This window comes from Papio anubis, chromosome 1 (assembly GCF_008728515.1).
Source record: "Papio anubis isolate 15944 chromosome 1, Panubis1.0, whole genome shotgun sequence".
NCBI classification, from domain to species: domain Eukaryota; kingdom Metazoa; phylum Chordata; class Mammalia; order Primates; family Cercopithecidae; genus Papio; species Papio anubis.
The window spans coordinates 187997937-188010626 of record NC_044976.1 but is presented as its reverse complement, the minus strand read 5'-3'; the positions used below and the strand labels follow the sequence as shown (position 1 = coordinate 188010626).

The following is a 12690-nucleotide window of genomic DNA, read 5'->3' as shown; positions in this document are numbered from 1 at the left end:
GCAGACACCCCGGACCAACTTGGTCAAAGTGGGCCCCTTTTTCCTCAAGAACAGCAGCTGTAGGTGGTGAGTGCTATCATGCACTGGCTGAGTCATGAGTCTTCAGGGGATATGGAAGACTGAATTAGCTTTAGGAATCTTTGTAAAATATAGAAAAGTATAGCACAAAGTCAAACGTGAATATTAAAAAAGTACTGTAAAGATCAAGCATGATATAAATTTATTTTTTCACTTTAGTATATAGTTTTTTCCAAATGATAGTGTGTCTAACTAGTACTTCATCAAGTTCTTTCTTCTAATCTATATTTTCATTTATCATTGTTTCTTGCAAAGAAAAAGTTTCAGAGTTCATCTTCAAAGCTAAATGTAATCCCCGTCTCCCCTTCCCCTACAATAGTAAAATGAAGAAAGCTATTTATTTCCAAATTTTATTATGAATGCATTTCTTAAAAAAGAACATGAGATTTTGTTCTAAACTGATTTGATTATTAAACATTCTCTTGGTATGAACTAAACAAGCTGGTGTTTCATTCTCAGGAAGTTATAGGTCTGATTCCTACAAGGCTCTCCTTGAAAGAGAGCTAGAAACCAGACTTTTGAGGAATAACATTAACGTTCTGAAAATGTCACAATGAGGGTCCCTTATGTAGACATAAATGTAAGATAGAATGGGCTGCAAGATAACACCCTATCATGTCTCTAGGCATATGTCACTGTTCTAACCAGCTGTCCTTTCTCAGGGAAGTCCTGCACCGCATAGGTAGCACTTATTAAGCACTTAGTATTTGCCAAGCCCTGTTCTAAGCACTTCGTATATATTAACTCATTTAATCCTCATGCCAACCCTATGAAAGAAGTTCTGATACTGTTGCTATTTTAAAAATAAGAAAAGTGAAGCACAGAGCTTAAAATTTTGCTTACAGTCACATAGCTAGGAAGTGGAGGAGCCGGATTTCTAACCCATGAATACAGTGGCACAATCTAGGCTCACTGCAACCTCCGCCTCCTCCCAGGTTCAAGCGATTTTCCTGCCTCAGCCTCCCGAGTAGCTGGCATTACAGGTGCACGCCACCACGCCTGGCTAATTTTTGTATTTTTAGTAGAGACGGGGTTTCACCATGTTGATCAGGCTGATCTCGAACTCCTGACCTTGTGATCCGCCCACTTCGGCCTCCCAAAGTGCTGGGACTACAGGTGTCAGCCACTGCACCCAGCCACACTCTTAAATGGACCTCTAATCCGCATTACCTGTAGTGATAGCCAGCCTTCACTGAACATTAACAGTGTGCCAGACACTTACCAACTCCTTCAAGAGAAGTGAGGAATAATCAGAACGACTACCACTCACATACTTTGTCAGGTCCTGCACCTTATGTACATTATCTCACTTAAGCTTCACAGCAGTCATTTGGAGTTGATATTTTTATCCCCATTTTACAATGAAAAAGGGTACAGAGAAGTTCGTAATCAGCCACACTGAGATTCAGACCCAGGTCTATGAAGTGCTGTTCCCTGTGCTCTTAATCACCGAGTTATTCGGTACTCACCCAATTAGTTGCGTCTGATGATTGTTCTCAACCTTGTTGCAATCAGACTCATCCTCAGATCATTGTGTCCTGAGAGGCAAAGGGCATCCTGTTAATTGGCTAATCCTTTCCTAGAGAATGGCCTGGCTTCAGAATCCAGGCTGTGTCTTTTCCTGCCTGCTCTGTAAAGAAGTTAACTCAATGTTTATGTCTTCTGTTTGCAGTGCTCTTTGTTGGGAAAATTACGACTGGAATGTGCTGACCTTCTAGAAACAAGAGGAATGGTGCTCCGTGACCCCACTCTGTTCTCTTTTCTTTGGGTGGTAGATTTCCCACTCTTCCTCCCCAAGGAGGAAAATCCCAGAGAGCTGGAATCAGCCCACCACCCATTTACTGCTCCCCACCCCAGTGACATACACCTCCTGTACACTGAGCCCAAAAAGGTATATCTATACTTCCAAATTAAAAGGAAATGTGTATATAAAGGCAAAGATCTTCAGTCTTCAAGGTCTGATGAAAGATAGGACCTAGTTTTGGAAGCCCCAGAAGAAATTGTGGAGTTGAGTTAGTAGTTAATACATTGTCTTTAAGAATCTACAGGGTCTTTAACCTGTACAACAAAAAACCAGACATTTTCTCTAACATAAAGTCTCTGTGAATCTTCTAGGCCCGTAGCCAACACTATGACTTGGTTTTAAATGGCAATGAAATAGGAGGTGGTTCGATTCGAATTCACAATGCAGAGCTACAGCGTTATATCCTGGCAACTTTACTAAAGGTAACAAACATCATCTGCTGTCCTGGGCTTCTTTTTTTACCAGAATATTTTTCAGTTTTGAGTTGTTGTTGTTGTTTGCTTGTTTGTTTTTGTTTTTGAGACATTCTGTCACCCAGGCAGGTGTCCACTGGTGCATTCATAGCTCACTGCAATCTCAATCTCCTGCGCTTAAGCCATCCTCCCACCTCAGCCTCCCAAGTAGCTGTGACTACAGGCACATGCCACCATGCCTGGCTGATTTTTTAAATTTTTTGAAGAGGTAAGTTTTCCCTATGTTGCTCACACTGCTCTCAAACTTCTGCCCTCAAGCAGTCCTCCTAGCTCGGCCTCCCAAAGTGCTGGGATTATAGGCATGAACCACTGCATCTGACTTAAATCGGCCTATTTTATTAAACATTTGTTATGAATGGAGGATTCACAAGATACAAAAAGCATCAGCTCTCTCTACCGTAAATGTAGGACTTGGAAAAGTAAATAATATTAAAAGTAAGTAATAATATTAAATGCTTAAATAGTATCTGGCACATAGCACTATTAAACAGCACTATTTAAGTACTAATTAATAGTGCATATTAAATACCCTTATTATAATAGAACACATAAATATCCTTCTTCTGCCCACTCTAAAGATGAGATTTACTGAGGCAACTTACTTAACTTGCCAAAGCGACAGTACAAAAGTAAGCAGAGTCAGGATTTGAATCCAGGCGGGGTGGCTCTTAAGCCCATGCTCCTAACCACTACCCTGCTTTAAAAAAACCATGCAGCTTAAAAAAAATAAAAATCAAATCAAATGAAAACCATGCAGTCTGAAGTAACTAAAAATGTTGATAATGTTAGAGAAAGAGACGTTTGAAAAGATTTTATATCACTTAATTAGATACTACTTTAGCTATATTTAAGGCAGGGATATATTTTAGTGATAATGGAGTAATCCGGATTTTTAAAAGAAAAAGAAGAGTCTGTACAGGGGAAGACCTAAGAATTTGAAGTTTGTTGGTGATGCTGTAGAAGACTTGGGTAGGTTTCAGAAAGGGAAAGGTCTGAGAGAGTCTGGTCCTGAAAGATCATTTTGTGGGATTAACTGACAAGTGTGAGGTAGGATAGAACTTCACATGTAAGAGCAGGATTGGGGAACTCAGACCATGAGATGACTCCTTTAGCTTTAAGCCTTCAGTGTCCTTAAAGTTGATGTGCATTGTGAAATCTGTTACTTTTTTTTTTTTTTTTTTTGAGACAGAGTCTTGCTCTGTCGCCCAGGCTGGAGTGCAGTGGCGCAATCTTGGCTCACTGCAACCTCCGCCTCCTGGGTTCAAGCGATTCTTCTGCTTCAGCCTCCTGAGTAGCTGAGATTACAGGTGCACACTACCGTGCCCGGCTATTTTGTATTTTTAGTAGAGACGGGGTTTCACTATGTTGGCCAGGCTGGTCTCGAACTCCTGACCTCAAGAGATCCACCCGCCTTGGCCTCCCAAAGTGCTGGGATTACAGGTGTGAGCCACCTCACCCAGCCGAAATCTGTTAACTTTTCTCCTGCCAAGTCAAAGCCTCCAATCACCCGTTGGGTTTTGTGTGTTTGTTTGTTTTTAAAAAGATGGAGTCTTACTCTGTCACCCAGGCTAGAGTGCAATGGCATGATCATAACTCAGTGCAGCCTCAAACTCCTGGGATCAAGCGTTCCTCCTGCCCAGCCCAGCTTCCAGTCAGCAGTTTTCAGCCTATCTTTTTCATTCCTCTCATTGTCAAACTTTTCAAGAGTCAGTAAGATTGCTTTTTTTTTTTGAGACGGTCTCACTTTGTCACCCAGACTGGAGTGCAGTGGCATGATCTTGATTCACTGCAACCTCCGCCTCCCAGGTTCAAGTGATTCTCCTGCCTTAGCCTCCCGAGTGGCTGGGACTACAAGCACACACCATCATGCCCAGCTTTTTTTTTTTTTTTTTTTTTGGTATTTTTAGTAGAGACAGGGTTTTGCATGTTGGCCAGGCTAGTCTTGAACCCCCAATCTCAGGTGATCTGCCTGTATCGGCCTCCCAAAGTGCTGAGATTGCAGGTGTGAGCCACTGCACCTGGCCTAGAATACATTACTTCTGTTGCTTCCCTAAACAGTGGTTCTCAACCCTGCTGCGCCTTACAATCAAATCACCTGGAAAGCATTAAAAAAAACCACTGGTGCCTTGGCTACACATCAGACCAACTGAATAAAAAAGTTCTAAGCATGAGGCTTTGGCCTCTGTTTGTTTGAAGCTTCCCACTTGATCCTGATTTCTAGCCTGGTTGGAGAACCATTTCCAAACACACTTTCAACATTTCCACACATACTGCCCCACAAAAGTTACTCACAAAATCACCAAATCCAGTGTCCTGTTCTTGGCCCTTAAGCTCTCCTTCCTCCCAGCAGCATTTCACAATGTTGCCCACTTAGTAATGCTCTCTTCCCTTGGTCTCTGTGACAGGAGAGTTTCCTGCTTTTCATCTCCACGTCCTCGTTTGGTCTCACTCTGTTCGCATTGTGAATACAGTAAAAGCTGCATTTACTGAACACCAGGCATTTTTGTACATGTTATAATCATCTATGACTTGTCTTTTTCCCTTGCTAACCTGTAAATCACTTAAGGTAATTTTTTTCTTTACACTTTTCCAGTAAGTTTTTATTACTGGTTAAGTCAGGTTTAGGTGTTTTAAAACTCAACTTTGTTTCCCCTTTATCATCTAAGCCTGGATGGTGGCACTTAGTGGACCTTCAAAATATATTTACACTGAATTATCTTCTGACTTTCAGGAGGATGTGAAAATGCTCTCCCATCTGCTCCAGGCTTTAGATTACGGGGCACCCCCTCATGGAGGAATTGCCTTAGGTAAACAACTTTTCCTCTTATAAGCTAAACTGAATTCCATTGCACTGTCTCAAATTCAGGTTCTCAGTTTGTGTTGGTAGAGGTGGAGGGATGAGTCCAAGAGTTCTATGAGAATGTAAGTTTCTGTTGAAATTTCAGTAATATATTTTTAAAATATATCTTAACAGTTATAAAGATATAATTTAAGTGATAATTTGCATTTGAAAGATCATTAATAGCTTAAAACTGCAGATCTTAAGTCAATATTGTTCAAATCCCATGGCCTCACAGACGCACTCATTCGAGTCTGGAAAGCACTGCTCCATAATGTTCAGCTTGTATGAAAACAGGAATATGCCAGTGTCCTTCTGATTGCCACGGTTACTCACTTTGCTTGTTTTGTCAAAGCAAGGAAGAGTAAGAAATTCTAGAAAGCTCACCTAGATTGTAGGCCCCAACAATAGGGACTTCCTTCTGTGTTTATGGAGTTCCCTGCCAAGCACCAAATATATTGTTGAATCTGTTTTAGGGCCCTTAGTTAGGAACCTTTAGGGCCTTTGCTAGGAACACTAATTGCTGTGACAATCCAAGTAGCATGTGAACATTAGTCCTGAATACTTTTCCAGAATGAGATAGAAAAGAACCTCTCAAACAAACAAAAGGTCTCTAAAAAGGTAGGGAACTATGGTTGACTACAGTTTGTTAAATATTCTTATTTAAAAGTTCTCTACAACTTTTACAGAAAACTAAGTTATTTCCAACATTAGATTACATTTCTCATCTGTTATCTTTGTATTTTACTTACAGGGTTAGACAGACTGATATGCCTTGTCACTGGATCTCCAAGCATCAGAGATGTCATAGCCTTCCCAAAGTCCTTTCGGGGACATGACCTCATGAGTAATGCCCCAGATTCTATCCCTTCTGAGGAACTGAAGCCCTATCATATCCGAGTCTCCTGGCCAACAGACTCCAAAGCAGAAAGAGCTCATTGAGTCATGCATACCATCCAAAAAGTTGAGCTTTTAGGTTTTGTATACCACGCAGGAAGTTGAGCTTTTAGGTTTTGTCCTCTTTGCTTCCCCAAGGCTAAAATCAGATCTAGAGTTCTGCCACAGGTCTGACAATCAAGTCTTTAGATGGAAGGAATCCAGGCAACATTCTTCGCCACAATGAAGAAACAGAAGATACCCAATTTTGACTCGATCTCATGCATCATTCGGATTTTTTTTTGGTTAGGACTTTTTTTTGAAGTTGCTTTTTACTTAGGTGTGAAAGATGGTTCTTTGTTGGAATAATATAGTGGTTTAGTGTTTTCAAATCATGTTTTTCATACCCAGATAGTAGATTATTCACTTACGACAGAGGTAATCAGATCATGTGTGAAATGTGGGAAAATGCTTGCCCCTGTAAACTAGTGAGTTGATAGTTTGCTTCATAATCCTCATCAAGAGAATCATATAAATTAAGCTTTATAATGACATTTCAACCATCAACATAATGTAATAAGTAGCATATTTTATAATAATGCAGAAAACATCACTGAAATGAGAGTCACAAATTTTTTTTCAGCCTGAGCAAGTTACATAAACCTCTCTTAGCCTCTCTTCCTGCTAATGTGTAAAATACATACTTGCCCTGGCTACCTCACAGGGCTTTTATTGCTGGAATCAGAAGAGATAACATATATGGAAGATAAGTGAATAAAAGTACTCTGAAAAACTATAAAGCATTCCAGAAATGTGAGATGATCTTATCCATCCATAAATAGGTAGATATATCTCTATATATTTAGTTTCAGATTAAACAAAACTGACATCAATAGTAAAAGTCATTTTACTTACCAATTTTCTGTTTACATTTTTAGTTTTAAAGATATTATTGGCCGGGAGTGGTGGCTCACACCTGTAATCCCAGCACTTTGGGAGACCGAGGTGGGTGGATCACTTGAGGTCAGGAGTTCAACACCAGCCTGGCCAACATAGTGAAACCCTGTCTCTACTAAAAACACAAAAATTAGTGGGGCATGGTGGCGCATGCCTGTAATCCCAGCTACTCGGGAGGCTGAGGCGTGAGGTTTGTTTGAACCTGGGAGATGGAGGTTGCAATGAGCCAAGATGGTGCCATTGCACTCCAGCCTGGGTGACAGAGCAAGACTCCATCTCAAAAAAAAAGATAACAAAGATATTATTAATCACTGAACACTATTTTCTCTCAATTATAAGTAATTGAAAATTCTAATCCACCTTAGATTAACCTCAAATGTGCAAAAAAGTGAACACCAAAACTCAGTGATTTTAAGTTCTAATCATACACGTAAAAGTTTTAATAATAATTATAAAATGAGGCTGAGTGCAGTGGCTCATGCCTGTAATCCCAGCACTTTGGGAGACTGAGGCGCATGGATCACAAGGTCAAGAGATTGAGACTATCCTGGCCAACATGGTGAAACCCATCTCTACTAAAAATACAAAAATTAGCCAGGCATGGTGGCGCATGCCTGTAGTCCCAGCAACTCAGGAGGCTGAGGCAGGAGACTCATTTGAACCCAGGAGGCAGAGGTTGCAGTGAGCCAAGGTCACGCCACTGCACTCCAGGCTGGCGACAGAATAAGATTCCATTTCAAAAAAATATATAAAATGAGAACAAGGTCTTGATCAGTGATTTTGAAATTGTTCTCTTCTACTCAGTCTTCACTTCTGCCTAGAAATTCTTTTAATTTATAACTTTTTTCTTTTTTTTTGAGACGGAGTCTCACTCTGTTGCCCAGGTTAGAGTGCAGTGGCGCCATCTTGGCTCACTGCAACCTCCGCCTCCCGGGTTCAAGTGATTCTTCTGCCTCAGCCTATTTAATTAGTTAATTATTGATTTAATGATTTTTAAAAGTTTAATTCATTTTAAAATAACCCATTACATGTTAACACAAATAGCAAGTTTTTATTTTATTTTGAGACAGAGTCTCACTCTGTTCCCCAGGCTGGAGTGCGGTGTTGCGATCTCGGCTCACTTCAACCTCCACCTCCCAGGTTCAGGCAGTTTTCCTGCCTCAGCCTCCTGAGTAGTTGGGACCACAGGTGGCCACCACCACGCCTGGCTAATTTTTGTATTTTTAGTAGAGATGGGGTTTTGCCATGTTGGCCAGGCTGGTCTCAAGCTCCTGGCCTCAGGTGATCTGCCTGCCTCAGCCTCCCAAAGTGCTAGGATTACAAAGGCGTGAGCCACCATACTCAGCCATGTTTTTGTTTTAAAAGTAAGTATTTTCAAAAAAAAAAAAAAAAAAATAGAAGAGTAACGTTGTTTTGTATTTCTGCAAATATTTTTTTTCTGGCTTAATAGAAGACACTAGATTCTGATATCTGCTTCTGTATCCCATCTGTTATATGCTGTTTTGGTTGAAGTATATGAAGAAAATCTCGCCCCACTCAAATATAAAGTTGGAAAAGGGAGGAGTATTTTAATAGCTTTCTCTGATAATTATGGATATTCTCTTTGATACCACACCAAAATATGACAAGTAGTAGAGTTCCTTAAAGGTTAGTTGCAATGTGGATTCTGAAATCATACTGATGAGCTTTTCTAAAGCCCATTGGTGTACCTTATATTTAAATATAATTTTTACCTATGTGTGATGATATTTGTAACACCAGTCCAGTCATTGATCATTTGGAAAATAATTGGTTCACTGAGTTATGCAAATCTTCCAAATGTTGACACATTTGGATATACAATGTCTAAAATAAAATACCATTAATTAATATTATCATCAATCTCATTACAAAAATCTTTTAAGTCTGAGGAAGCTATAAGGGCACAGAGGTGTATACAAGCCTTCCAAAATTTTAAGTTTCATTTGGAAGCTTGAGTTTTATCATTGGCAACAAATACCATCAGTTTTTTCCAAGCTTACTTGTTCTTTTTTGAGCAAGTCTCTGCCAAAATTACCCCTAAAATATGAGTAATTTGTCAGATTTTTTTCAACTAAAAATGTTCTGTGAAAAAAGCAGCTGGTTCAGCTTGTATCTCAAACAATTGTAACTACTTTTTCTAGGGGAAAAAATATCTAGAAATCCATACTTTGTGGCAGACGTGCTTCATGCATACTTCCCATTTTGTCACACAGCATATCAAAATAACGTGTACTCAAGGTCTACTAACAACTAAAATTCCAAAACTACTAAACAACTGCTGAATAAGGTAATCCAATTCTTAAATATTTTATTTGAGACATCTCACCCTGTCACTCAGGCTGGAGTCCAGTGGTGTGAACACAGCTCACTGCAGCCTCAACCTCCTGGGCTCAAGCAATCGTCTCACCTCAGTCTCATGAGTGGCTGGGACTACAGGCATGCACCATCATGCCCGGCTCACTTTTTTTTTTTTTTTTTTTTTTTTTAATTGTAGAGACAGAGTTTCATTATGTTGCCCAGGCCGGTCTTGAACTCCTGGACTCAAGCAATCCCCCCCGCCTTGGTTTCCCAAAGCGCTGGGATTACAGGCGTGAGCCACTACATACAACTTAAATCCTTTAATATGCCTGTCAAAGTTTTCTGATTCAGAAAATCACACTTATATATAAAAGGGAGAACAAGAGTCTGGAAGTGGTGGCTCACGCCTGTAATCCCAGCACTTTGGGAGGCTAGGTGGGCAGATCACAAGGTCAGGAGTTTGAGACCAGCCTGGCCAACATGGTGAAACCCCCTCTCTACTAAAAATACAAAAATAACCAGGCATGGTGGCGCACGCCTGTAATCCCCAGCTACTCGGGAGGCTGAGACAGGAGAATCGCTTGAACCTGGGTGGCGGAGGTTGCAGTGAGCCAAGATTGTGCCACTACATTTCAGCCTGGGCAACAAGAGCAAAACTCCATCTCAAAAAAAAAAAAAGAGGGAACAAAAATAGAACTTGGCTGGACGCAATGGCTCATACCTGTAACCCCAGCACTTTGGGATGGTGGGGTGGTTGGATCACTTGAGGCCAGGAGTTCAAGACGAGCCTGGCTGACGTGGTGAAACCCCATCTCTACTAAAAATACAAAAAAAAAAAAAAGCTAGGTGTGGTGGCACATACCTGTCATCCCAGCTACTCAGGTAGCTGAGGCACGAGAATCACTTGAGCCTAGGAGGCCCAGGCTGGAGTGAGGTGGCACGATCTTGGTTCACTGCAACCTCCACCTCCAGGGTTCAGAGTAGCTGGGACTACAGGCCCACACCACCACACCCGGCTAATTTTCATTTTTTTCCAGTAGAGACTGGGTTTTGCCATGTTGGCCAGGCTAGTATCGAAGCCTGAGCCATCACACCTGGTGAAAAGATACTTTGAAATGTAACATCGTTTTTCACTTCTAAATCAAGGTATTTTACCAATTTCAGTCTTTGGTACCTCCCCAAAAACTGATCTACCACATTGCAGTTTCATTCATTTTTTTCAACATTAAGGAATAAACTTGAAGCTCTTACATTCTTGTGGGGGAAATAAGAAAAAAACACAGATAATGGTGGTCGCATGAAGAGTAAAGGGTAACCATTTGTGGTAGGTGGTGCTAGTTTTTTGTTTTGTTTTGTTTTTTTTTGAGACAGTCTTGCTCTGTCACCTAGGCTGGAGCAGTGGCATGATCTCAGCTCACCGCAACCTCCACCTCCCAGGTTCAAGCGATTCTCCTGCCTCAGCCTCCCGAGTAGCTGGGATCACAGGTGCACACCACCACACCTGGCTAATTTTTGTATTTTTAGTAGAGATGGGGCTTTCACCATGTTGGTCAGGCTGGTCTCAAACTCCTGACCATGTGATCCACCCGCCTCGGCCTCCCAAAGTGCTGGGATTATAGGCATAAGCCACCACGCCCAGCCTTTTTCTTTTCTTTTTTGAGACGGAGTCTCACCCTGTCACCCAGGCTGGAGTGCAGTGACACGATCTCAGGTCACTGCAACCTCAGCCTCCGGAGTAGCTGGGATTACAGGAGGCCACCACTACACCCGGCTAGATTTTTGTAATTTTTTTTAGTAGAGATGGGGTTTCACCATGTTGGCCAGGTTGGTCCTGAAATCCTGACCTCAGGTGATCCGCTCACCTCAGCACCCAGCCAGGTGTTAGTTTTTTTACAACCTGTGTGAAACATTTGGGTGGGCCCCAGGAAATGAAAGAATATTTGGGGAAGGGGGAGGCCTTTTTTCTTAGACAAAATTTACATGTATTCCCCATCTACAAAAATTATATGCATTTAGTGCATAAGCTGACATTTCAATGAGATTGTGAAATGACCACAATGGGGAGAGTCCTGAAGAAAATATCAAGTATAAAAAGCCAGAAGAGGCCAGGCACACTGGCTCAGGCCTGCAATCCCAGCACTTTGGGAGGACGGGGTTTCGTCTCTACTAAAAATACCAAAATGAGCCTGTTGCAATGGCAGAGGCTGAGGAGAATCGCTTGAACCCAAGGACGTGGAGGTTGCAGTGAGCAGTGGTTGAGATCACGCCATTGCACTCCAGCCTGGACAACAGGGATTCAGTCTCAAAAAAAAGGAATTCAGAGGGTAAGTGGAAACAAGTTTTATTATCATTAATGGGACTAAAGCGCTTTAGTCCAGAAACTCAGATTTGTAAAACCATTACTGGTAACATCATTATAACCACAGCTGTACTGACACTCAAAAATCCACCCACCTTGGAATTTTGGCCCCTTGGTCCTACATTTCCCTGAGGCAGATTGCTTTAAACACCAGTTGTGCCCCTTATACCCACTTTTGGCATCCCTAAACACTTGCTTGCCAAAAACCTATCACCATGGCTATGGATTGTAGATTTTCCCAATTCCATTAATTCCTATCACTAGTTGGGCATTTCTATAGCTTATTTTCCCAGCCTCAGACTTACCATGACTTTCTCAAAAGTAGCTCCATCAATACTTTAAGCTGAAAACCAATTAGCACAGAGGCCTATGAAACCTGACAATTTGCTCATATGGGGAATTAGGAAATACTGCACTTTAACGCGTAAGACACCTTGTAAAACACCCATATGAAGGGTTGGCCTGCCCCTCCACACCCCTGGGCATTTCTCATCAGGTGGAACAAGAGACTTGAGAAGAGAGGCACAGAGACAAAGTATAAAGAAAAGTGGGCCTAGGGGACCAGCGCTCAGCATATGGAGGACCCGCGGGGATCCCTCAGTATTTATTGATCATTATCTTTACCATCTCAGAGAGCGGGAAGTGGCAGGACAATAGGGTCATAGTAGAGAGATCAGCAAGACGTATGAATAAAGATCTGTGTCATGAGTAAGGAAAAGTGCTGTGCTTTGATGTGCATATATACAAACATCTCCATAAACATTTTCAGTGCATAAAGAGCAGCATTGCTGCTAGCACGTCCCACCTCCAGGTGGTTTACAACATACGATTGGGTTTTACATTCCATTGCCCAGGGACGGGCAGGAGACAGAGGCCTGCCTTCCTTTCACTAATCCTCCTCAGCACAGGCACAGACCTTTTATGGGTGTCGGGCTGGGGGATGATCAGGTCTTTCCCTTCCTAATGAGGCCGTATTTCAGACTGT

General features: G+C 41.6%; 2 protein-coding genes across 9 annotated transcripts in view; one reads left to right on the top strand and one right to left on the bottom strand.

Annotated features, from left to right (window-relative positions):
* DARS2 (aspartyl-tRNA synthetase 2, mitochondrial) overlaps positions 1–6984 on the top strand; it is a 34665-nt gene extending 27681 nt beyond the window's left edge. Inside the window, exons 14-17 of one of the 2 annotated variants that reach the window (XM_031658453.1) lie at positions 1751–1969; positions 2194–2304; positions 5087–5162; positions 5949–6984. In XM_031658453.1, the coding sequence (XP_031514313.1) occupies positions 1751–1969; positions 2194–2304; positions 5087–5162; positions 5949–6136 (594 nt within the window). In that variant the 3' untranslated portion in view covers positions 6137–6984. The remainder of the gene's footprint in view (positions 1–1750; positions 1970–2193; positions 2305–5086; positions 5163–5948) is intronic. The other variant, XM_031658454.1, reaches the window with a different exon arrangement.
* CENPL (centromere protein L) overlaps positions 1–12690 on the bottom strand; it is a 73307-nt gene that overhangs the window by 55697 nt on the left and 4920 nt on the right. For 6 of the 7 annotated variants that reach the window (XR_004179859.1, XR_004179858.1, XM_031658483.1 and 3 more), the window contains one exon: positions 1548–1616. The gene's annotated coding sequence lies outside the window, so the exon portion shown is untranslated. Of the gene's footprint in view, positions 1–1547; positions 1617–4647; positions 5173–12690 lie in introns of those variants that run through there. The other variant, XM_031658492.1, reaches the window with a different exon arrangement.